This window comes from Amblyomma americanum, chromosome 7 (assembly GCF_052857255.1).
Source record: "Amblyomma americanum isolate KBUSLIRL-KWMA chromosome 7, ASM5285725v1, whole genome shotgun sequence".
Lineage (NCBI taxonomy): Eukaryota > Metazoa > Arthropoda > Arachnida > Ixodida > Ixodidae > Amblyomma > Amblyomma americanum.
The window spans coordinates 92,987,868-93,013,674 of NC_135503.1; the positions used below are offsets into that span (position 1 = coordinate 92,987,868).

At 46.9% G+C, this 25,807-nt stretch overlaps 2 protein-coding genes across 5 annotated transcripts in view; one reads left to right on the plus strand and one right to left on the minus strand.

Annotated features, from left to right (window-relative positions):
* The window catches only part of LOC144099408 (prestin-like), a 166,992-nt gene that overhangs the window by 125,024 nt on the left and 16,161 nt on the right, over positions 1–25,807 (minus strand). Inside the window, exon 1 of one of the 4 annotated variants that reach the window (XM_077632686.1) lies at positions 15,763–15,855. The exons of the other annotated variants lie outside the window; for them this stretch is intronic. The gene's annotated coding sequence lies outside the window, so the exon portion shown is untranslated. Of the gene's footprint in view, positions 1–15,762; positions 15,856–25,807 lie in introns of those variants that run through there. 4 annotated transcript variants of the gene reach the window in all.
* The window catches only part of LOC144097934 (uncharacterized), a 166,788-nt gene continuing 143,060 nt past the window's right edge, over positions 2,080–25,807 (plus strand). Inside the window, exons 1-2 of the mRNA XM_077630530.1 lie at positions 2,080–2,090; positions 8,312–8,436. Coding sequence (XP_077486656.1) covers positions 2,080–2,090; positions 8,312–8,436 — 136 coding nt within the window. The remainder of the gene's footprint in view (positions 2,091–8,311; positions 8,437–25,807) is intronic.

Here is a 25,807-nt window from a genome sequence, read left to right on the forward strand (position 1 = left end):
GGCGGCAGTATTCCGATGGAGGCGAAATACAAAAACGCCCGTGTGCTGTGCGATGCCAGTGCACACTGAAGAACCCCAGGCGGTGTAATTTATTTCGGTGCCCTCTTTTTCGGCGCCCATCATTTTATATATAAGCTACTTCGGGACGTTAAACCCCACACTTTGATATGTCATTTACGATGATGTACCATGCTTTCCAGATTCCCTCTCTCTCGCACTCCAAACAAGAATACGCCTTTATGGGAGTGAAAAAGGGAATAAACTGTCCTCTAGTCCACACCCTTTTACGAAAGTGTGTGTGCTAGAGGATAGATTACTCCCTTTATTACTCCTTTCTGATAGATCCTAAGGTAGCAGGTCCCAAGGTATTGTAGATCCTAAGGAGCAGCAGTAACACTTATGGCGTGAAGCGGCTTTTCGCGCCCAACAATGCCCTCGCTTGCAAAGCCTATCACGGCAAGAATGATTTAAAAGATGGAGGAGCATGTTGTGATAAAAAAAATTAACAATGAGTATGAACATTAAGAAAACTGTGCGTTGACTTTTTTCCAGTATCTGCCCATAGTGTCTCCGCTAAATCAATAGCAGGATGCCCGGCCTAGTCAACAGCCTTTAAATAGATGCAAAATAGGGCGTGCAGTCTTTGCCAAAAATAACCAGGCTGCGAGGTTTGGTTCTCAGTCGTATATTGAAGGTATTACGCCAGCCCCCAAGCTGTACACCTGTTTGGTGAGGAGCACCCTTGTCCTCATCTTCCGAGAACTTTCTGATATTGAGGGAAGCCATAAGGGCTCTACCGTTCGAATGAGAAGCAAACCATGCAGCCTAGTTATTTTTGGCAAAGGCTGTACATGCCGCAGTTTTGGCGCTGCCCGGACGTTCGCAAGATATAAATACTGACCCGAGGCTCCCTACTAAACTCTCCGTGTAGCCACGGCGGGGGTACAAAAGACATTTCGGACGTTAAGACATTAACCAGGTTTTCTGCCCTACTAGAAGACGGTATCGAGAAAGTCCTACAACTAATGCGACACCCTTTAGCATGGATAAACTCCCCTAAACAAATGGCGCTGTAAAGCAGCCCATACACGAATGCAGCTGAACATTGCAGACATCAGTCGTTGATACCTTTGTTACGTCTCACCAATGGTGCAGCCCACAACCACGCAATGTTGGTTGGTGCAGGTGAAGAAAATAAAAATAAGAGCGCATACACCGGGCGGAAAGATTCCCTCGTGGGACGCACATTCGTTGCGCTGTCCCCTTGACAGTTGTGGAACTTTTTTATTCGGTCACGGAGGCATTACGCTCGTAGCTATTGCTGTGCTAAGTCATTGGCCAGCTATGCATTTTCCTATCGACGACACCGCCAGTTGTCGAGCGGCGTGTTCATTCGAAGGCTGCCTCAGATTTCATGTTGTATAAGCGTACACTGAACAAGAAAGGCGGACGCCCTAATATTCGATCACACTCGCTATACCCGATCTGTATGCGGGAGTCAGCCATGGGAATAGTGACAGAAACGCTGGGATATTTTCCAAAGTTTCTGGGGTCCTCAAACACCTAAATTTGAAGGAGTAACCCCTAAGAGCCATCGAGCACTCCGATGTGAACTAGCAGGTGGCAAGAGTGCTCATAGTCATCCGCTCGAACAGGGAAGCTTCTTCCGAAAGTGCCACAGGAAGCCGAACCAGAAAGCTGCAAAATTAGCCGCAAATTTCCCCATGGACTCACAGGCCACGTAAACTACAAAATATGCAGCCGATACAAGCATATACAGGCTACAATAAAATGAAGCTTTAGAAATTTTCTGCCTTTTTTCTGCTTTTACAGCCTATATATCTTTCATACTTCGATCCACCAGGCTCATTTTCAAACCTAATCACTGAAAATTAAAATAAGAAAATGCAGGAATGCAAAGGCAAATGAGGAACTAGAGTTGAATTTATTTGATCGTTATTTAGTCGCTCTGCGAGATGATAAACTTGGAGTTGTAAGACAAACAAAGCGAACCAGCAGGAATTAACAACACAAACGTAAGAAAAAAAAATTGACGCTCGAGTTGCTTAGTTAGGCCAAATGCGACTTAGGTGAGCTAGCCCTTCGTTTTTCCCATCGCTTCCGGTGTTCGGATCAATTGTTCATGGATGGAAGTTGTTCGGATAGCGATAATTGGTTGATGCCAATATATGCGGAATTGCTCATTCAATACGTGACACTTATAGATCCCTGGGAGCCCTCGTACCACCCCTGGCGCAGTGGTTCATAAGCGATGAGCCACTGCACTACGACGGCAGGTCCTGCCATCGGCGGCGCTTGCGACACCCGGGCAACCTCTCGCGATAAATCAATTAATTAAACTGCCGCCTGCCACAGTGGGTAGTTTTTACGGCGGGCAGTATATATACAAACCTGGCAAGCTTCCCACAATACGGTGGGCCGGTGGGCAGCCTGCCACAAAGCAGGATTCAGGAAAACGAACATACAACGGCTAAATGCGGGGAATAGCCAATATAAGTGCTGTCACACTAAAACGGTATACAACCGCAATCGTGTCTGCGAATGAGCGACTGATGGGGACACATCCGTCAACTACTACCGACATCAATCGTCAGTGCTGTTTGAGGAAAAGCGCGAATCGATGGAGCACTGGGACACGTGTCGTATCTGTACAGCTGAAAGGGGAATTCCGGCACCACGCAACACTTAGCTTCCAGCTTTCCCCGCAGCAGTCTACGCATGACCAACCACCAACAGGACGGCGAGTGATTGGCTGCCTGAATGAGCACACATACTGCGTGTACGCAGCGAAAGCTTGAAAAATCTGCACCTCCTTGACTATCTTTGGTGGCATGACGGCGACAGTCCGAGAACTGGTATTCTTCCAAAAACATTGTTACAATTCTTGAAAGACTGAGCTCCAACGATGGTGGTTGGTGAGATGTAATGCGCCACAAGACGGTTGAAAGAGTTACTTCCAGCGATGGTGGTAGGTGCCGTATAGCGCGCCACGAGATGGTTCAAAAGAGTGAGCTCCAACGACGGCGGTAGGTGCGATATAATGCACCTCGAGATGGTTGAAAGTATGAGCTCCGACGATGGTAGTAGGTGCTGTATAATGCGCCACGAAAGAGCGAGCTCCAACGATGGTGGTATGTACGTTATAATGCAATCACGAGACGGTTCATTTCGGGGAGCCAGAACAGATGCGCTTTCGGAATACATTTGAATCGACCCTGTGTACAACTCGGTCCATCCAGTGCAGTAAAAGTCTATTTTCTGGCTCTTCTGGGCATCTTAACGTTTGCCCGGTAGCAAAAGATGTGTACATGGTTGAGAAAATTGAATTTAACAGTTTTCCCGTCACCCAATTCAAACTCGCGAGCTCTACACCAAAAAGGACTGGTAGCCACCGTTTTCAAGTGAATGACGATGCAGCTTGCGTCTGGGGTCCGGGCCGAAAACTGGCGTCGATTCATGAAGTTTACTTTCAATGTTGGCCGGTGACGACAGCGCCTGCATTTCGTTTTGTTTTTCGCTATCTTTTCTAGCTTATAAGAACTCTGTTTGCTGTGAGACTGTCTCTTTATGCTCAGAACAGGGTACCCTATCGATACCGGTCAACTTCAGTTTGTCGTCAGTGTAACCCTTGTCAAAAATAAACGGGCCATTTCACGAAGAGCTACACAAGTCTAAGAGGCCATGGCAGGTCATTTCAGAAATGCGGCCCTCTTGTGAGAAAGACAGTCCTTCTCACTTATAACTCGGAGCAGTGATGCTGCCTCAGGACTCTTAAAGAAAAGGCTGGAAACCAGTCGGCAGGAATTAGGACTAGCCTCCAGGGCATCGTGCCGGAAATCTGTTCTGTCCTGGAGGCAACACCGAACGCCTCTGGCTTTGCCCCTTGCCCTCTGTGCGCCGATAGCAGTAGCGGTAGACACGATGCAGTAGGGCGTCAACTCATCTGATGCTGCAAGGGCGGTGCTCAGTACTATACAAGACACAAACCTCGCCGAGATTCCTCCGCATGGTATCTTGCACTCGACCGACAACGAGGACATTGTGCAAGAACAGAAACCACATAAATGGGACAAGAGAAGAACAGACGACAACAAGGAAGTTGGTCTGCAAGACGGGTGGCGCTTATAACCACAGTGAAAACGCACTTTCGCAAGGACAACTGGGTGTCTTTCGTAAAATAGTGAATTAACCTACCTCCATGCTAAAGCCTTTCCACTCGCAGCTTGTCTGCTGCGCTGGCGTCATTAGACGAAAACAGCAGCCATAATCATCTAAAACAGATGTGTTAAGCTTATTGATCATATTTCCTCAGCTACCATTAAAAATGTCCGAGTGAAAGCCTTTGAAGATTTTTCTTCGGTAACAGTTACTCACTGACCCCTAAGCAAACGAAGCGCGTTAGGTCACTTAATTTAATAACGAAAGTTCAGAAGAGGACGAACGGCAAAACTTTGAGTCGCGGAAATAAGTTATTGCGCAAATGAAGAGAAAGCCTAGCATTTGAGAATACATAAACGCGAATAACTTTGGTTGTCATATCAAAAACAAAAATAATAGCACTAATAAGAGAACATGTTTTGTGGCGCGTGAGCTGCGTCAGGAGACTGGCATTTTTTTTTCCTCCAGAAGTTTCAGCTATCTTTTTTTGTATATTTTATGCGAACTCATTTCTAAGCACAATTTCATGTTTTGATGACATGCGCAAACTGGTATACCCTCCGCTGGGTACAAGAAAAAAAAAAGCTGTATGGCATAGACTGCACACATCCCACCAACCAACGCTTCCCGCTTACTGTTCACGCCATGTTTACTTGCGTACTCGGATTGCATCTGACCCTGTGTTAAAGAGATTTTTATCTCCTTTCCACGCTTTCCTCGCTCTCTTGATGTGCCTGGCGATAACGGCATCTCCTTCACCGTTACACGGAACACTGATAATCGACCGGCCGTCCAAAAGCCTCCCTTCTACCAAATTTCCGCAGCACCGTCCTGCACAGTTTTCGAAACTACGCCGGAAGCCACGAGCGACCTGGAAAGCATCGGAAGAGAGCGATCGAGTGCAAAGGCAACTTTCGAAGAAGAGCAGGAAAAGGACGACCTTGGAGGTCGGCTCTCGCTCTGGCCAGAGCTGTCTCGACGCCGAACTGGCAAGACGTGACCGGGCCTATGTTTACTTGCTGGCGGCGGAGACATCGACAAAGCCACGACAAGCTGCACGTCCGGTCCAAAAATCGAAGCAGAAAAGTAGCCTCCTCCGCGACCGGTTGTTACTCTAGCGTGTAGAGAGAGGGAAATAGTCGACTTGGACGCAGTGCGAACAAAGGGAGAGAGAGAAAGAGAGAACGCGTGCTCCGTGGACAAGCAGCCCTCTCGCTCTGCCGCTTTGCGGCTCGGGACAGGTCAACACCGCCTGGTAGACGCCGGCCCACGACGTGCTAGTCTACTCCTGCCCTCACGCACTTTGCCTTTCAGCGTGATGCATCCCGGGCGGTCGTCATTGGGCCCTCCCATTGGTCTGAACCAAAAAGAAGACGCGGAAAACCCTTTCCTCAATGGCGTTCGCTCAATGGCGAAATCCACACGCCAGGAACGAGGATAGGAGGACACTGGCTGGAAGCTCTGGCTGCGTCCGTTCGCGTGGTTTTTTACCATGAAGACACGCCTGTTGTGCCACGGGTGTTTTCGATTACCAGTGGAATCACGTTCTTTTACTGCGTCTTTTAATGGTTGGGTGTCGTCAGGTTTCCAGAGGTTTTCCCTTTCCCCACGTGTTTTCTCCTACGGGCTTACGGAGTTCGGATTGAAGGTCACGCCGGGGGCACGTGCATACTCGAGGCTTCCTCGTAAAGTGGGAACAACCAGAGACGAAAGTCATTCGGGTTCTTAGAACAAATGTCGCCCTTAACACCCCGCGAGCCCCACGCCTCGAATTCGAAAGATTTTCGGATGTTTGCGGGATCGTGAATTCTCCGCAGCGGCAGCATTTCGATGCAGGCAAGAAGTGGCAACGCCTGTGAGCTGCGTGATGTCACTGCAGATTAAAGAACAACAAGTGGTAGCTGGAGAGGGAGGAGGGCCGTCTGATTCACACTAAGCATTTCTTGAGCTTTTTTTCGTCTGAGAAATGGGAGCCATCACGGTTTTCCCCTTCAAAATTTCTTACCATCCTCTACCATTTAGTGCAGCCCAGAAAGGGAGGGGGGTGAAATTCCACTAGGACATCTAGGTGAAGCTTCTGGACGTTAAGTCTCACACAAAGGCGCGGAAGTTGAGAAAAATGGGAGCGAGCGATTGGACCTGACAGCCATTAATATCAGCCACTAGCAAGAAAGGCAGCTCCGTGAGTCAACGTCCCACCTATGATCCACATCGCTAAATCTCATCATGGTAGTGAACATCTGTCGGGTTATTTAGTGCATAACTCAAGAATTGACCGCATTTACAATATTATTCAGGGGCTAGAGAAATCCGCAAAATACTACCGATCACTATATATAGCTTTCATGGATTATGAGAAACCATTTAACTCGGTTGGAACCCCAGAAGTCATGCAGGCATTAAGAAATAAATGTGTAGAAGAGCCATAAGTAAAAATGCTAGAAGATATCTATGACGACTGCACAGGCTCAATAGTCCTCCACAAAGAAAGAAATAAAGTACCAATAATGGCGGGTGTTAGGAAGAGAAACACGATCTCTCCAAAGCTGTTCACCGCGTGTTTATAGGAGGTATTCAAAAACCTGGATTGGGTACAGTTGGACATAAGAGTCACTGGGGAATAGCTTAGTAATCTGCAATTCGCTGATGACATTGCCTAGCTAAATAACTCAGGGGCGGAATTGCAAAGCATGAACGAGGACCTAGATAGCTAAACCAGAACGGAGGGCCTAAAAATTAACACGAAGAAATCTGTAGCAATGTTCAACATCATCAGAAGGGAACAACAGTTTACGATAGGCGGCGAAGCATTGGAAGATGTGAGGGATTACATCTACCTAGAGCAAGTAGTGACCGGAGATCCGGACCACGACGTTGACGCAACTGTGAGAATAAGAATGGGGTTGATTGCATTTAGCAGACACTGTGAGGTGGTGAATAGCAATTTACCAATGTCCCTCAAGTGGAAAGTATACATGACCGCTGTGCCTTGTCGGCGCTAACCTGCGGGACAGGAACGAGAAGGATAAGGAAAAGTTATGTACTTAAATTGAGGACAACGCAGTGAGCTATGGAAAGAAAAATCACAAGTACAACGTCAAAAGCCAGAAGAGGGAAGGAGTGGGTCAGAGAAAAAACGCGAGTTCATAATATCCTATGGTAGAAATCAAGAAGAAATGGCCATGGGCGGGGGATGTAATGGGAATGCAACATAACCGACGGCGGTTAAGGGTAACGGACGGGATTCCAAGCAGACGGAAAGCAACAGGCGTCACAGGCCAGGCCATTCAGCCACTCGAAAAAAAATTTGGGCAGTGAGGAACGCATCCCCATCATGTCTTGTAAACTTCAAATCGCTTTTTCTTTTATGTTGCGTGCGTCCAGTTAAACCCTGGACAAAACGCAGCATCCTTCATTGTGGTGATCAGCTTTTTCCGCAAACAGCGTGCTCTTTAGATTTTATATTCGTGCAAAAAAGAAATCAACAGAGAAAAAGCTACACCTGTTTGTAAAACCCCTAATACCGTGACGTGACGCAGTTTCGCATGAATCGTTTCAAAAGTTATGCGGAACACTGCCGTGACATGATTAGACCCTGTGGTAGATTGTTCTGTTTAGGGAGCGTACTATCGCTTTACACGTGTTGGTTGGGTTTCATATACTGTGGAGCGTCGCTGAACAACAGCCATTAAGAGAGCAAAAAGCTTAAACTTAAATTGTCAAAATATAACTGTCAAGCCTCGTAAATAAGTTTGGCATGTTCCTCGAACAAGGAGTGACGTCGTGAAAGCAGGCCATTTAGAAAGCCGCCAAATGCGACTCCACATGAAACGGGAGAGCGCAACCAGGAAGGAATGCATGGTAACCAACTCGCAACCAACGGCTAAGGCACGACGTTACGCAAGGTAGGGTTAAACAACAACAGGTGTTCCGCAATCCTGATCATCAGGTTCGCTCGGACGTTTCGCCATTCTTGACGGCGCGTGTGCTTGTTCATCTTTCGTCGCTTTTGACACACCCCGTGTTACCAGGGCTCTTAGGTTACACCAGATGTTGTTGTTGTTAGTAGTGGTATATACTTCATTATAAGGAATGAATGAATAAAACTTTATTTTCGTTTCTTTGGGTTTAGCGGATTCCGGACGTCTTCATCTTCCGAGTTCCAATGGTCGGTGCCCTCATTCCAGGGCCCCGCTGAGCTTTGCCACCTCACTTGCGTGCCGCACGAGTCCTCTCTGGACCGCCAGCTCGCTGCTGGTGAGCAGGCCCTCCCACTGTTCCGCACTGGACTTTTCTAGTTTATTGAATGCATAGTTGTGTCTACATTCCCATGTAATATGATATAGCGTGGGGGTTGCCGCGCACCACGTGCATTTGTCATTGTATTGGCCTGGATGCATCTTATGTAGTGTGTGTAGGTTTGTAAAGGTACCTGTTTGTAATCTTCGCCATCCCACTGCCTCGTGCTGTGTCAGCAACGGGTGTGGTGGAGGATACGTCAGTCTCCTTCCTCTGTGGTAATTTAGTATTTCTGCATATGTGGGTTCTACCGTTGTGGTATGTTCCTGTGACTCCGTCGTGTCTGCTCGGTGGGTCATCTCGCGAGCTAGACTGTCTGCCCTCAGGTTCCCTTCCACTCCGGCGTGTCCCGGTATCCAGAAAAGTTTGTGTTGTAATGATGTATTGGGAGGCCCTGCCTGGAGGATGATTTGCAGTGCTCCCTTGTATATTCTTCCCGCCGTGTAGCTTCTACACGCGGCTTTCGAGTCCGTCAGAATCGTGAGTGATTTATTTAGTCGGTTCCCATTATAAGGAAACTTCGCTTCAAAACGTGACTTGTCCTGGAGGTAACTTTTCGGGGGGCTTGCAAACGGCGGCGCCATCTGGAAGTGGCCAATAAAAGCTGCCAGTCTTCACTGCAATTATCTTCTCAAGGTGTTTTATGTTTTCTTCTTTGTCCTCTCAAGCTATCTCTCAAACTGTTGCATCTGAATTTTCGCTTCTGCATCTGTTTCACTGATTTTGTTGCCAGGCAGTTGTGCTTTTATCAGAGATCCCAAAATTTGTAACTTGAACATAGATTACACTAAAGAACACGGACGTCGCGACAATCTGTAAACCCACCGAATCTCGGCCGAATCAGACCAAGGTTTTTCAATATACAGACCTCATAACTGCTAATACGTAAGAGCTCTGCGCTTTACAACGCGCCGTCTTGTAAATTTCGCGGCGCACCGCACGTTGGCTTGCAGTGACGTACGACTTATTTGTGCTGCCCTCTCGCGATGCAATATCAGAGATCACCTCCGTACAGTGGCAATGACAGCTGGTTTTGTAAGTCGTCACGGACCTCTTGGCCACGTGCCTTCACTTTATCGCGTACAAAGCGCCAGACATAGGGTGTTTCTATCTATCTATCCAGATTGACCTTGCGGGTTTTCTTCGAAACTGAGTCATTGAAAGCGCTACTATCCGCCTGCGGGCGAGTAATCCTCGTGCATACGTGTTGGTAAAGGAAAGCTCGACCTGCAACGACACGTGGCTATTGGCTAACCACGAAAGGTGCGGTGTTTGCCGAGCAGCACAAAGGGAAAGCGAAAAAATAAAAAAGAACTGCCAAATGTATGCAGAAACCCAAGGGTTCACGGGTACCAAGAGGGTCAACGTGGTGACATAATGCCGGCATAGTAGTTATACTTCGTCCATAACTTGTGTAGCGAGTGACAGTTGTTTTCGGCGAGTTGTTTGCTTGCCTTTCTATTTACAAATGTCACTAGTATAAGAAGGAAATGGGTTGCGAAAATAATTTGTCGCGTGGCTGCTGAAGAGACGAGTTCCGCTCGGCACGCTATTTACGGTAACGATGAGTGCGAATGCTACTCGCCTGTTATGAAAGATGTTCGCAACCTCGTTTGGCAGTCTTCGGAACAGACTGTCAATGTGCGTCGCGATGTTTCTAACACAGACTCAGCTAAAGCAGAGAAAGCGCGGCTATATATGAACTTTGGCAAAAATTTAGCAAATGCATATAGAAAACATGCGGACGCTGGAGAAAAATGGAACGGGCACTTAAGATGGATTCCCTGCCGGTGAGAACAAACAAACAAACAAACAAACAAACAAACAAACAAACAAACAAACAAACAAACAAACAAACAAACAAACAAACAAACAAACAAACAAACAAACAAACAAACAAACCAAAATACCGACGCAAAGAAGGAAAGAAAAACAAAGAAAACAACGATGGAGCCAGAGCAAAGAAATCAAGGAAGAAAACAAACAAAGCGAGCAATAATATTCGTGGGAATCCACTCTATACCAGGTGTTGCAGGAAAGAGTTTCAAAAGTTTTCAGAAATATGCTTTTTGGGGTAGAAATATGGCTTTTGCGTCATAGTATTACCGATGTTGGCGGACACCAGAAAACCGGTGAATTGTGTTAAATATAGTAAGCTTGTTAACTAATTTTTAATAATCAACTTTTTAACCAGCTGAGTTAGGCGCCTAGTCGCCGTTGGAGAATTTTAGCTGGTCGTTAGTAACATCCATATAAGTTTTTATAATTCCGAAAACACGATTATCCTCGGCGCTGTGGCTCGGCAAAATTTGGCGTTTTCAACTTGTTACCTGCACTGAAAACGTTGCTTTGCCTACATGCTTTTCGAAAGCGCATGTATATTGGCACAATAAAACTTGTTGCTGGGCGAGTTGGTGGCACATACTTGAAAAAAGATGTAGCGCAAAAGAGACGAGCACGGGAGGGAGACACGACAAGGACGAACGCTACTAACAACTGGCTTTATTTTCCGTAACAGATGTGAATATATATACGTGTACACATCGCATGCGCACATGACACCAGGGCGGCTCTGGGCTTCTTGACAGAAAAATAAAAAAGAAAAAAGGGGAAAAATTGATTACATATCTACAATCGAAGAAAGAACGAGTACCAAAATGTATCATCTGCGAAAAACGGGAAGGGAGAGGGGGGAGGGGCAAACAGGCAATGAAGATGAACCTACAGAAAAACGAAAGAGAAAAACAGGCACGCACGAAAGAGGCGGTGTGATTCTTACAGAAACCTTTCCAGAAAAGAGCGCTCGGAGGAGAACAAACTTAGTGACGCGTCGCTGATGCAAATACTCGATTTTTTGTTAATCTAGAAAGCCTCCAGCAAAACTCTGGCTTTTGTACGTGCACTCCTGCCCAGAATATTTGCCTCTTTAAAGCGGGGCTCGCACTTGCATGTCAGAACATGCGAAACTAAATTCGCGAGCTTATCTTGTAGGATTAAGTTTTGATAATTCCCCCTTAAACGGTCGTTGAGACAGTGTTCCATCTGCCCTATATAGCATTTTCCACAGGACAGGCGAATGATGTAGACCACTCCCAAGCCTTCGTCAAATGTGCCTTGAGAGTGGTCTACATCATTCCCCTGTCCTGTGATAGCTGTACCGACATGAAAAACGAATTATGGTGGGAAAGTCTTTCTTCTCGAAGAAGAAAATTGCACCTTAATCTTCTGTATGTAATATTTCATGATAAAACTGGCATTCAAAAGGAAAAGTATTTACACAGGCCCCATTATGTTTCTTCTCGTATTGATCACTGCTTGAAGATATTGGAATACCGTACCAGAACAAATATGTATGCAAATTCATTTTTTGTACGTTCTATCAGTGAATGGAATCGCCTTTGAACTCAGCAAGTGTGCTGTATGAATGAAGATGTGTTTTTTTTTATCATTGTAACCCCCATGCTGTAGCGCCATGGGGCTAAGCGGGGTAGAAATTGAATAAAGAAAATAAAGGATAAGTATTCATGCAGGTGCGCCAAGATAAGAAAACTCCTTTTCATGCAGAACCACCATGGGGTCGGCCACACACGTGTGCTCATTCTTACGGATATGATAGGCCTCTGAAACCTCTCTAGTTAGCTGATTAGGGTGTCGAAACTAGATTTTGGTTTGATCGAATTTGGTTTTGATTTTGGTTTGATTTTGGTTCAGTTGTTATATGCGTTTCTGGGGAATACCACGGCACCATTGTATTAGCTAATGATTCTCCTGCACTCAGACGTTCTAGGGATGAATTACAATAATTGAAAACAGCGCGAAAAGCTGACTATGGCAATTATCGACCACAGCGGTAAAAAAGTACCCTAGACTGTGTAGACTAGACTGTTGACAACGAAAGTCGACCAGGCAGATGACAATTTCTGTTATGCATCTTGCCGGTAAGGCTTTAGTAGAAAAGCTGTCGAGCTCCATATGGGTGCTTGAGCACGGCATAACGGTGCACTGTTTTTAACAATGTGTGCAGCCAAAGTAAAAAAAAAAAGAAACTGATTGGCTAGAGTGAAAAAGGTGCTGGTTAACGCAGTTTGTATCACAATATCATACTAGCAATCTAGACAGTCCTTGCTCAACCTCCCAACTGCTCTTCACTCCTTGATCAGGCGCTTGTCGTGTGCCGGCGCTGTTATTGAGTTTAGAATAGCGTTTTCTCGTCTAAACGCTAAGCGCCCACGACGTCTCAGTTTCATAACAGCAAAACACCAGTTTTACACTGTATGAACTCCTCACAGTATATTTAACATTATAAAATGTCGCAGGAGCCACATATAGAAGCTACCGCTGCCCCATTCTCAGTGGATTTTTGTGGGGCAGCAAAAAAAAAAAGCAAATCTATTTTCTTTTACCAGTACCTTTCATATAACGCGGCCCGCCTTGTTTTAATCATATGTTAAACATTGTTTTGACCACCATAGTTCCTGGTGTTGACTAGGAAAAAGCAGATATGACGCATGAAGTGTAGCGCAGACCTATACACTCCTCCGGCTCTTTAATCACGTGTGAGTTATGACCCCGACCCCTGGCCATGACAATCGCCCACGGGAAAACTGTGCAACAAACTCGCGGCACACCAACGTCCAGATGTCTACGACACGCATCGCCACACATCTCCGGATCGGTGCTTTGTGGAAAAATACGGTTTCGCCACAGTGCGGCGCGGCCTTAATGATGGAAAGAAACGGCGCTGCGTCGGACATGCACACATAAACTGACGAGCAGTTTGTAGTGTGGCGAAACAGAGCGGACATGAGGGCAACGCATCTATACTGTGAAGGTTATCTTTCCTAGAAACTTTCCGGTTCGTTAAAAGTGCACCTGTGAATGTACTACAAATGCGTATAAAAAGAATTCAGTGCCCGCAAGGAAGACGTCTGCATCGCACGGCACATGTTTCAGTGGCATTTTTTTTCTTCAGGAAAACAAGAACCGGATCATGGTGCCTGCTATGGATTAAGCAAGCACGGTTTGTTTCACCGTAGCGCAATCTAATTCTCGCTGAGAAGCATCATACGCTTTGTAACCCTGCGTGATCACCGAAGCGACGGTCGTGAACGCAAGATAATAAAGACGGTCCCTATATTTGCTGTCTTTCCTCGAAGAATATACGGCGCCCCCTACGACAGCGCCCATCTGGAAAACAAAAAGGGGAGGAGGAAAGATATAAACATAAATCGACCTTGACAGCGGGATCGCTGCTGCTCAATGCCGCCATCATTAGGAACCATCACCGTTCAGACTCACGCCTACGCGAGAAGTGATCGAACACTAGACTTATCCGACTACTTTCCCTTAAGCGACCTTTCGGTTGCATCCTTTCCCAGGCCGAGGCCAGAAATGGGCAAGAGTAGGCCGAAATTTCCGCTTACGGCAACATTTGAATATTCAGTATTGAAGGCACATTATGCCACCTAATCGAACTCGCACTGTACCTCATGTTTAGCTGCGGTTAGATGGCCACACTAACATTCTTGTAGCACATTTATTACTCAGTGATACGCGCTACCATATCTGTAAAAGCGAGATACGCAGTCTCTATATATAGTTATGCGTGCCGGCCGCATCCTATAATGATGGTGACAGTGCCGAAAGCCGATGTTTCAATGATTCTACGAGGACGTCATGGTCATACTGAGCATTAGTCGAGCCTAAAATCATGATGTAGTCATACCACAAAAGTGACCATGTCCGTTCACAGCCGAAAGGTATAATAAACCACCTCTACTGAATAGGTAGGCAGGTTAAACGCGGCTTTAAAAGAAAGCGTCACAAAGGTAGCAAGATATTCATATTGCGTCGTGCTTCCGTTAACAGGGCGCATGTGCTGATCGGCCGAATGCGTATGTTGCAGGCACTGAGTTATACTGAAGATCGATTAGGGCTAAGCGCAGTGCATGCAACTCAACAGGAGGACGAAATGTGACCAGTAACGGTCAACCTCACGCGTGTCAGTATGTGTGAAATTTTGCGCCGAGTCTGAGCACGAAGTCACGGAGAAAACAGGTGAAAACACGTAGAAAAGTTTGGCAGTACATCGTTTAATATGATTCTGTTGCGTCACCCTTTTGCCACGACCTCAGCAAGGAAGCCAAGCTCACCAAGTCACTATTATAAGCGTGGTGCTCCATTATCCAAGCAACATAAACAGTGCCGCAAATCTCGACGTCTAAGAGCTATCAACGCGACAAGAGACTCAACCAGACGGTATTCACTCAGTCGCGAGCGTCAGTACCTATCCAACCGCGAACCTTTTACGAGAAGAAGATAATTGAGGGTGGGCCTCGTAGGCTAACGCTGTAAAGTAGCCATCGTATCAGCCACATGCACCGAGGAAAAAGCGTGGTTTCTTGCGTCGATCCCTGTAGCCTAGTTATGTGCACTAAACACAAGGCTGAGGAAGTGCCGAACTAAACAACGAGAAAGTAGCCGCCCCGTCGTTGGTCAAAAATATTGACGGAAATTAACGAAACCCGGTGCGAGAAAGCTGCGATAGCAGTTGGATTTTCCCTCGATTAGTTTGATGAATGATCACTCTCATGAATGATTCTACTGGGTGGGTAGAAGTGGGGTCGGGAGAGGGGTCGTGGGTGGCGGTGGGTTTGGGGTGCGGTGAGGAGGTGGCTCGTGCACTCTAAACAGAAAGGGGTAAATAGGGAGTAAGCTGTTCTCTAGCGCACCCCCTCTTGTGCGCTAGAGGCCAGCTTACACCCTTTTCACTCCTCTCTGTTCAGAGTAGGAGTGTGCTAGAGGGCAGCTTGCTTCCTTTCGACACCCATACCCGTAACTGTTTAGAGTGTGGGTGCTGCTTCTGGAGGGCAGCCGGTTTTCCCACTGCGTCTTCGAATTCCGTTTCGCCGTCGGATCTTTGTTCCGCTACTGCGTGGGCATCTAGTAGGTGGAAGCATAGTGGAAGGTGGAACTAGGTGAGTTTGTGGCGGGTGGCGCTTTCGGAGGGTGTCGACGGGTGGGTGGGCGTCCCAACAGCTAGGGGTCTGCAGTGGGGAGGTGGTTAATGGTGCAGTTGGAGGGTGAAGGCTTCACTCAGCGAGGCTTCCGACAGAGTTTTCGCCAAGTGCCGTTGCTAGTACTTTAGCAGCACAACACTATAAGGCGCTGCTGTCTTCATCACCACCGCGATTGTTATGCTTGCCTAGCCCGCACAGAGCAGGAGCACAAAGCCGCGTGCTTTAACAGAAGTGGGCGGCTACAGATCGCCACCGCCCTCCGTACCTGGCAGTTGCCGCGGCCTGCCCGGTGTCGGCGATGGGGGTCAGGGGGCCTCCCGTCCGGGCCGGCCCGGCGGCCGGCACTCGGCCCCGCGCTGCTCACATGGCCACAAGGATCGACGCCGCCGCACAGCATGCGGAGGCGCTCCTGCGAGGCCTCGTCTTCCTCTTCCGCGAAAACAAACTAACTGGCCGTGCGATTTTTTTAAAGCGATGTTTATTGCCTCAGGCCATAAAATGGTACGTAATGATGGATGCCGAGGATGCTTCAATACATGAAAAAAAGGTTAGCTGATGTAATAATGTATAGGAGTGAACGATAATGTGGTCCCCGCGTCCAAGTGGTATACGAATCTGGATTGTTCGGCGAGAGACCGCTGCCGCCAGGTGCCCAAGCCTTGTCGGCTTCAGCGCCGGGAAAAACGCACAGCAGGTGGTGAATATCGGCCTCAGTATCTCTTTTCTTTCAGACTGGAGCCACCCGATTTGCTCCCCGAGAGTCTGTCTGTTACAGAATGCATTTCGTTCAGGAGGGAGTCGCCACGAGTTGGCGTATGTCGGTTTGCTCTTGTCTGTTTAGTAGCGGTGAAATTCTCTGTACTGATTTGGCCTTCGATGAACTCTTCTCGCTATGGTTCAGGCAAGCCGCCAAAGCGATGAGGATGATCACTGGATTGGGTCAGTGTGGTATTGATGAAAATAATGACGCGGCCACCTCTGCTCCCGCCCAGGGATTACGACAAACCGATGAAGATGATATTGCTGACGAAATGACGACGACGGCAGGTGCTGATGGACAGGATTATAATGACAATACGGATGAGTCATTGACTAAACGGGCTCGAATCGCACATTTTTTCTATTTCCAGCTCTTCTTAATTAGCCCATAAAAATGAAGGTACAATTAGAGACATAAACCACATCATTAAGAGTAACAAGACCGAACTTTGGGAAGATGTCATTCATAACTCCCTGCATGCTTTTCTTTATTTTGTTATGAGAGCTAAAAAAGCTGACATTTTCTCGGGATTTCTATTGGAAAACAGCGAATAAAAAGCCCCGGGCAGCACCTTCTAAATGCATTCAGCGTTAATATTCGCCTACAGGCCGGTATTCGTTGTTGTACTGAGTGCGGCATTGTCTCCGTTGCGTTGAAGAATTACAGCTGGATTTCGCTGCGTCTCAGTCACGCAGTCACAAATTTGAGCTGCTTTTACGACCTCACCGACAAATTGTGCGGCATCATTCGAGACATGGTACAGTTGCGCACCTTGCATCAAACTAAGGGGCAGTGTGCACCGCCCCGGCAGGTTTTCTGTGCTCTTAGTGCATTGGCGATTTTCAAGAAATCGACGCCACGCCGCGGCACCGCCGCGAACTAGCCGAAAAGGATCGCGGCGCATACGGAACAATGTCGTTTGCATACGGAACAATGTCGTTTGCTTACCCGCCGCGGTGGCTCAGTGGTTAGGGCGCTCGACTACTGATCCGGAGTTCCCGGGTTGGAACGCGACCGCGGCGGATGCGTTTTTATGGAGGAAAAACGCTAAGGCGCCCGTGTGCTGTGCGATGTCAGTGCACGTTAAAGATCCCCAGGTGGTTGAAATTATTCCGGAGCCCTCCACTACGGCACCTCTTTCTTCCTTTCTTCTTTCACTCCCTCCTTTATCCCTTCCCTTGCGGCGCGGTTCAGATGTCCAACGATATATGAGACAGATACTGCGCCATTTCCTTCCCCCCCCCCCCCCCCCCCCCAATTCAATTATTATTATTATGTCGTTTGCTTCCTTCCTTGAGTGGATGGCTGGCACATTCGGCGTTGTTCGCATAGTTTTCGCGCAAAAATATGCATTGGGAGAGCTGCTACATTAGCGTGCGCAACTAACGATAAAGAAGAGCCGCTTAGTGTCACTGCGTGATTTTTCTGGTGCAAGCATTACAAACAGAACATCCGAAATTGAAGTTTTCCAAACAGCAATGAAACGCGTTCAGGACCATGAAAGGACAGTTCTTATCAGGCACCCAGCCCATATATCTAAATAGACGATTTGCCTGGACCACCTTTACAAAAATTTCTTTAGACAGTCTACAGATTGTCCACAGACTTTTTCCAATGAAGTATACAGACTTTCTGATTACAAGTTCTATAAGCTAGTCTACGACAATACAAATCCAATAGACAATCAATAGATGTGTAGCCATACACTTTTAGTAGACTTTTATCTATAGACAGTCTATAAATAGAGAAAAGGAAGTATCCATTGGAAAGCAATAGAGTCTGTAAGAAGCCTGTGGAAAGTCTATAGACTTTTTTGATATGGGAAGAGCGGCCTATGTAAATACGAGGAGATAGTTATTAAAAAAACAATCCGAGCCCACATGACTAACGGACAACTTAAAGCTCTGAGAGGTTTGTGCATGGCTTGTTTCTGTAACCGCAGGCCTTCATGCATGTATGGTGACATGGTGATTTCTTATCTTGCAGAAAAAAGGGTTGTGAAAAAACGACGTCATTAGAATTCCATATTAGTCTGATCACTAATGCACTCGCTGTCGCTGAAATAAGTCAGACAGACGGGCGGATAACAAGAATCTAATAGAATGAAATGCCAAAATTGTATCATAGCGGCCTTATATTCATTATATTCTTTTTATTGACTGCATACGAACAAACTGAGAGTTCCAAGCAGGGCCGATTGCTCCTGAAGATCGCACGCAGAAAAAAGCGACCTCATTAGTATCGCTTCCACCTTTATATACGATTAGAACCGCTACTCATTTAATGTATCACAAGTTTAATAAAATTACAGAGCAAGAAAAGAGCGAAATCGCGCAAGCTTTATCACTAAAAACTCAAACGACCGGGACTTGCAAACTGTTCTGCCTTGCTTAGTACGAAGCAGCATGGCAAATCGACAATCGCTGGCTCTTGCCCACGTGATCTTATGGTTTTGTCGTTCAGCCGTTTCTCACGAGTTTTCATAGTCAGGGTCATGGTTTTTCAGTTCACTCAAAATCGCACGTCGACCTCCTGCCACTGTTATGCCCGGCGTGCCTTCCAGCCAAAATGGATGAATACGCGGAATCCCTCGACCAGGATTCCTAGAAAACCAACGTGAAGGCGAATGAGTGTTCTGAAAAAAATGCTGCTGCCTGGACTGGCGTTCGCGGAAGCAGTGGCCGCGGAAGCAGCGGCGGGTCGGCCCTTGGGTTACCGGACGGAGTGTTGCTTTAAACCGTCACCCTGGAGAGGATAATTGACGGACGGCTGCGACCTCGACAGAATTCCCGCGTTTCGGACAACAGGCGGGGGAGTGCAGGGTCGTTCACCCAACTGCTGGAAAACTGCTTGACATTCCTTTGCCACGGGGGTGCCGGCCTCGCAGCTGGCTGTGGTGACTGGTGACATCGACGCGGCAGTGTTCGAGGAACTGTCTTTTCCCCTTCACTTCGACGAGCTGTGAGAGCATCAGCACCGCCACCTAGCCGTGGGCGGTACCACCAGTGTCTACGTCAGCTCGTTTGCTTGGACATCGTTCTCCGAACTGTATACTCCAGTCATGGATCTACGGAATACGAAGGGTGTTGAACGAGCTGCTGGCTTGGTACCGAGAGAGACCCGTTGGCGGAGAGGCACGCGCTTGCTAAGAAGCTCCTTTTTACATAGAGGTATTCTCAGTTACTCTTGCTTGTACATTATGTAAATAATCTGTATAAAGTTTTCCTTGCTTTTTCCTTCGTAACCACGTCTCCGATCCTCCTCGTCCTTTCTCCTTCCCGACAACGCTACCTGAATCCCAACACCCCTCCACCTTCAGGCTTGCCGTTTTCAAAAGCCAGACAGCGATTTATTTGTTATCTCTCGCCTATTGCATTGCACCCCTAAGAAAAGAGGCTGTTTGACTCACACGAGGTTGCTAGCACCGATAAACAAGAGCTATTTGTGCGTGAAATTATAAAATAAGCTTGATTCGACATAGGCTGGCCCCGGGAGCAGTCCTCTATAAAGCCGCCATATTGGATAGAATGAAGCGCCCTCTCTATGTCGCGAAAATCGGCAGTTCTCATGTTGCACAGCTTCGTCTCGTGTAGGACGACGGAAACCGCTTCGCAAATGAAAGGTTTACACGCTATCGTAGCAAAACAACGCAGCCACTGTATTCGATCGAACAGGTTGTTCGCACCACACTCGCAGAAGCTGTAGCCTCGCGATCGTAGCTTTCTCTGCACAGCGAGCAAGTTATGAGATGGAGTTTATACGTACATCATTGCTATCATGAACGCATGGGTATCATAGGATCATCATAGGGATGATTTTTGATCATCCTGATCTTGATGGTTATCATGTATGATAAGAAATGATCCCATCTCTGTGGTGGTCGCTCGGTGATCCCCGTGATCACCATATGATCGGCACAAACGAAACGCGTTTTCAAAGCATCTATGGCAGTGCTCTCGGCCATTCCTACATTCCTTCCTCCTCTCTTCCTTCTTGGTTATCACAATGTGCACGCCGTGCTAAAAAAATCTCGTGCAGAAAGTGAGCTCCGCTGGCAAAAATTCCGGACATGCCCTTGCGGTGGCTCCATCTGTCAGCGATTACAGCCAAAAAATCTCACTGCAGAAGCCACAAACAGCGAGAGCAAGGAATACAGACCGCTATGAATGGATATCAGTGCAAGAAAAGAACAATTGCCTTTTTTGCGCCAGGGGACAGAAAACAGATGAATCACTGTCTATAGTGTAGAAGCGGAGATTCGCTTACTAGATACACATATGCAACATAACTCAGTCCTCGGTCTGCTCGTAGAACAATGAGCAACGTTTGAAGCAGGTTGACGTGACCATCAGCAAAGTGTAGGCACGCTGTCGGAAATAGGCAAGATGGTGAATAGAGAGGAAACTACATGTATTATTCGCATTGCGTCCACAATGCCCTGTGCACCTATTACATCAGGGATAAGAACAGCATTTCCACTGTTCTCAGCTACTTGGCTTGCACTGCAAGTGCATTTGCAGCCCATTTGTTTCGGCACTAATGACCACGAGGACACGAACTAAATATTTTGCTCCATTAGTCTATTACACGGTATAGAAATAATAAACATACTGCGCAAGTTCACCTTTTATGGTTGCATTGATTGTTGCAGCTCTGTGCTTTACTCCCATTGTTGCTAATGGTGTTCGCATATGCGAACCGCTGGCTGAATGTTGGAGTTCTTAGTTTCATTAGTATAACAGTATTATAGTAATCGATACCATTGGCTCGCATTTTTTGCAAGGAACTGACTTTGGTACTGCGATAACATGCTGGTCACGAGGAAAGAATAAAAGCGGATAAACGAATATTTCCAGTCTGGCACTAAGGTGTGTACGTCGCTTTGTGGTGATGCCGTTCGCTGCCATAACTGTCTTGCTCACGGCTCTTATGTTGACATATGCGCCATATTCGGTATATTTATCTAAATCTCGGAAAACGCCTCCACTTTCTGGTGCTTCCATAAAAAAATACTATTCACAATGTTTACAACGGAGCCAATCGAGCTTCCGACGAAACTTTGCGAGAAGCACCGATAGATAGCCACACTCGGTTCAAAGCAGAGCGCAAAAGCCCATAAAATTTTTGCATCTAGAGACTATAACAGGAAGGGATATAACATAATAGGAAGGAATATAAAGTCTTGGAATTACTTCTCTAAAATGTTTCCGAATGGGATATAAGTCGCCTCAGGTGAAAGTGGCCATAGTATGGAAAGGCGTATTTTCTTGCTGGTTGTGACATTTTGTTCCCGCAAGAAGATATAGGGTTATTGCTGCTGTCGCATCGTTTTTATTTTCTACCTGCGGTTGTATTATATGTACCTCATGTTTGCTACAACACCATTGTAATGCAATATATGGAGGTAGAGTTATAAAACAGACTAACTAACTAACTAACTAACTAACTAACTAACTAACTAACTAACTAACTAACTAACTAACTAACTAACTAACTAACTAACTAACTAACTAACTAACTAACTAACTAACTAACTAACTAACTAACTAACTAACTAACTAACTAACTAACTAACTATATAAGTCACCGCGTTGGCTCAGTGGTTATGGCGCTCGGCTGCTGACCCGAAACACGCGGGCTCAATTCCGGCCGCGGCGGTCGAATATCGATGGAGGCCAAATTCTAGAGGCTCGTGTACTGTGCGATATAAGTGCACGGTAAAGAACCCCATGCAGAACGGATTCCCCGTTTAAGTTCTCTTCACCACATAAAGTGTACAGTGGAGAAGTACACTTGCGGGAGGCTATAAATTGCGGGTTGTTCGTCCCACAGCGTTCAGGCTGCAAAGCTTTTATTATCTGCAAAGTATCGAAGAGCGTCCCTTTAAAATCATAATGCATTGCATCGAAGGCTGCTATTCCGGTCAGCGTTTAACAACCGTGAGCAGAGCCCTTCTCTGCAACCACGCGCGGTGTGTGTGTGTGTGTGTGTGTGTGTGTGTGTGTGTGTGTTTGTGTGTGTGTGTGTGTGTGTGTGTGTGTGTGTGTGTGTGTGTGTGTGTGTGTGTGTGTGTGTGTGTGTGTGTGTGTGTGTGTGTGTGTGTGTGTGTGTGTGTGTGTGTGTGTGTGTGTGTGTGTGTGTGTGTGTGTGTGTGTGTGTGTGTGTGTGTGTGTGTGTGTGCATGGCATGTGTGCGCGCGCGTGGTGCAAGGCATATGCTGCATGAGGAAGACATGGGGTCCACGCGCTACATGCCGTCTCGCGGGATGAGTGCCCCGCAGTGTGTGCGTAGTCTCGTCTAACCCAGACCACTCCAAGCAATTCATTGTATTATGACGTCATCACCCTCTATTCGCAACCTGACTGCCCTTTTACTTTTCCTTTCCCCCTTCCCCAGTGTGGAGTAGCTGGTCAGGGTCACATTACCGCCGGCCGACCTATCCACCTTTCCTTTCATTAAATTCCTCTCTTTCACTCTCTCTCCTCAAACCATTTCAATTTTGGAGGCGAAACGCAGAAGGCACCCGTGCGCTGTGCTATGTCAACGCACGTTAAAGAACCCTGCGGTGAATAAATTCAACCGGATCCCTCCCCTACGCCGACCCTCGTATTCCAAGTGTCGCTTCAGGGCGATAAACACCTCAATTCACAATCCACTCTACGCGCGCAGCACAACGAAGCAGTGTCATTTGGAGGGAAAAAACAAGTGGCATGTTAGTTTAACGGCGTACGCACGGACGTAGCCGAAGGGTGAGTATCGTGGGACGCGGACGCTGAACGCGCGCTGACCTCTCTTTTGCACCCGCATAATTCAACACATGCTATCCTCCATGCCTAGACGCCTTCCTGCCCGCGCAAATCTACCTGTCTTGACTTTCTGTCTGCTACGCTCTCCTCTGCTACTTTTTTGCTATAAGTAGGCACTATCAGTTAGCCAGTTAGAACGCTGCAGGCGTGATTAACTTTTTGCATTTCTCGAAAAAAAATCTGCCTACCCGTCTTGTTTTCGGGCCCCCACAACTAGTAAAACGTAATGTGTGCAGTAAACCGAACATTTTGGCAGCGCCAATGGCTGGTTATACATTACATCAGAAGGCACAAACAAGGACAAAGATCTGCTTGTTATAAAGTGTTCTCTGTGTGCAAATCTGCGGGCTCAGCTTTCATGAGAAGCCCCGCCCTTAATTGATCCGCTCATGCAGGTAAAGACCAATAGGAAAAGCGCAGGCTATATGTGGCTGCATAGGAACATCAGTATTGCAATGCACGAATGGCTACCCTAAGGAAAACATGAAACTGCTGATATTTCTTCCCACAGCAGTAAAGACGAAGTTGCCACATTAGTGCACTTGACCACCCAAACCGCACCTGCACCAAACAAGGTGCAGATACTGATTTAAAGAGTTCGATTAGCAGGTAGCATCTGTGAGCCGTCGTATGGTGCGCTACAACGGCACCGGAAAACACTTTACACTTCATTTTGGCACATACTCAGGCGATGCGACAGACTGCAAAATTTCGTGTTTTTCCACGCAAGCACTTTTCGCAGTATCATGATGACGTTGCAAAGCGTTAGCGCAGCATACTCTCAGCGCTTTACTGCTCTGTGGGGAGAGCAAATGCGTTAAAAGCAGCTTCCATTGGCTGGGATGAATACCAGCAACAGCTGATGCGCGTAGCGGCATTTACGGATGCCCGACACGAAGAAAAGTGTCCCTTGTCTCCCGGGCGGGTAAGGATCTCGTTACTTGTATGAATAATTCATTTAGCTCCACACTATTAAAGCCGATTGGAGGCTAGCACCATCTGGCGGCGCCCGACTGAACTGCCTAAGAACAACGCGCATGCTCCCAGGGAATCCAGAGGGCGCAGTAGGAAGTTAATGTAGTGAAAGAACTATTGCGTGAAAACATTTGTGAAGCTTTGTAGTAACCTTTTTTTTTTCAAGATTCAGCGCTTGGAAATGTCTCTTTTCTCATATCGTTAGGACTTACACATCAATGACACTAGGTGCAAAACTCGGATGAATGTACACATGTGACTAAAATTAGGGGTGTATGAATATCACATCTTTCGAATCTGATTCGAATGCCAATAGATTTTGTTGCTTCAAATATCGAATCAATTACTAAATAATGAAACTCAGGTTCATTTATTCGAGCACTTTTATTTTCACATTCTCGAAAGTTTAACTTTGTTAAAGAATAAATCAATAAATCTTCGCGCTAAAAGCATGGTGCACGTTAGTAAGATCACAAGTTTGCATATATTTGTTGTTCAGGGGAAAAGAGTTACTTTATTTCAACAATTGCTAGAGGCCTTGACATAACAGAGAAGGAATTTGCAGGTTAGAGCGCCACGGTTCGGTCAGGAAGTAAGAAGAATGAGCACACAATATCTCACGCTATGATATAAAATTAATGAGTCGGGTAACAAATTTACCCAGTAAAAATTTGACGGCCACATGATCCTTCATGAAGGCGCCATGTTGCCGTGTCACGGTCTGTGAAGCTCGCCTATGCCCGAGAGTAAGAAAAATGGTTGTGTATGCAGTCCCGAATATTGATTTGTCTCTATTATTTGTGTCGAGACAGTCGAGTGAGTTCTCGAATAGAATACGAATATTGAATTCGTCTCATTCAACATTTTCGGATAACCACGCGCTCTAAGTAAAAGAAAATGGGGCTAAATCCGGGGATATAAGTGCATCAATGTATGACCATGTAAAATTTAGCGCTATGTTGCGCCTATGTAAATTTATTTGGGTATCACAATTGTTCGCCAACGTACCCAGTCCTTTGAATTCTCTGGGCCCCATACGCCAACCAGCACAGATGGGTGAACGGTTTTCCCCAATTTTTATGCCACTCGCAGAATACAAACTTGATAATACGGCCTGATAATTTCAAGATTTAAGGCAAGATACAGAACAGAATGCGCTGTACCGGCTTAGGTGGCTTTGTGGCTTTCACGATCGTTTGCTGACGGCCTGGTCTTGGGAGCGAATTCCTACCGGAGCGGCCGCATTTTGATGGAGGCTAAATGCAAAAACATCCAAGTGTTGTGCCATGTCAGCGCGCGTGAAAGAATCACATGTGGTCGAAATTAACTCGCAGTCCTTCACTACGGCGTCTCTCACTGTCCACTTGGAGCTTCGGGACGTTAGGCGTCACGCCACTGCATCGTGCCTACCGTGCCATACTGTGGCGTGCCGAGCCGAGCCGTTCCGTTCCGTCCCGGGTCGTGCTGTTCCCGGCCGTCCCGTGCCTTTCCGTGCCGTGCCCTTCCGTGCCGTGACGCACCGCACCACACCGTACTGTACCGTACCGTACCCTACCATGCCGATCCGTACCATACCTTACCATACAATGCTTAGAAGAGTTCTTAGAACAAATTTCTGCGGGTCAAGAGCATTCACTGACGGTTATGCTGGCTATAAGCGTACTGTCCGTTGTTCACAAGGCCTGTACTAATGTGATCGCTAACAAAGTGACAGCAACATTAGACTTGACTCAACGGAAAGATCAGGCAGGCATTACTAAACGCTACTC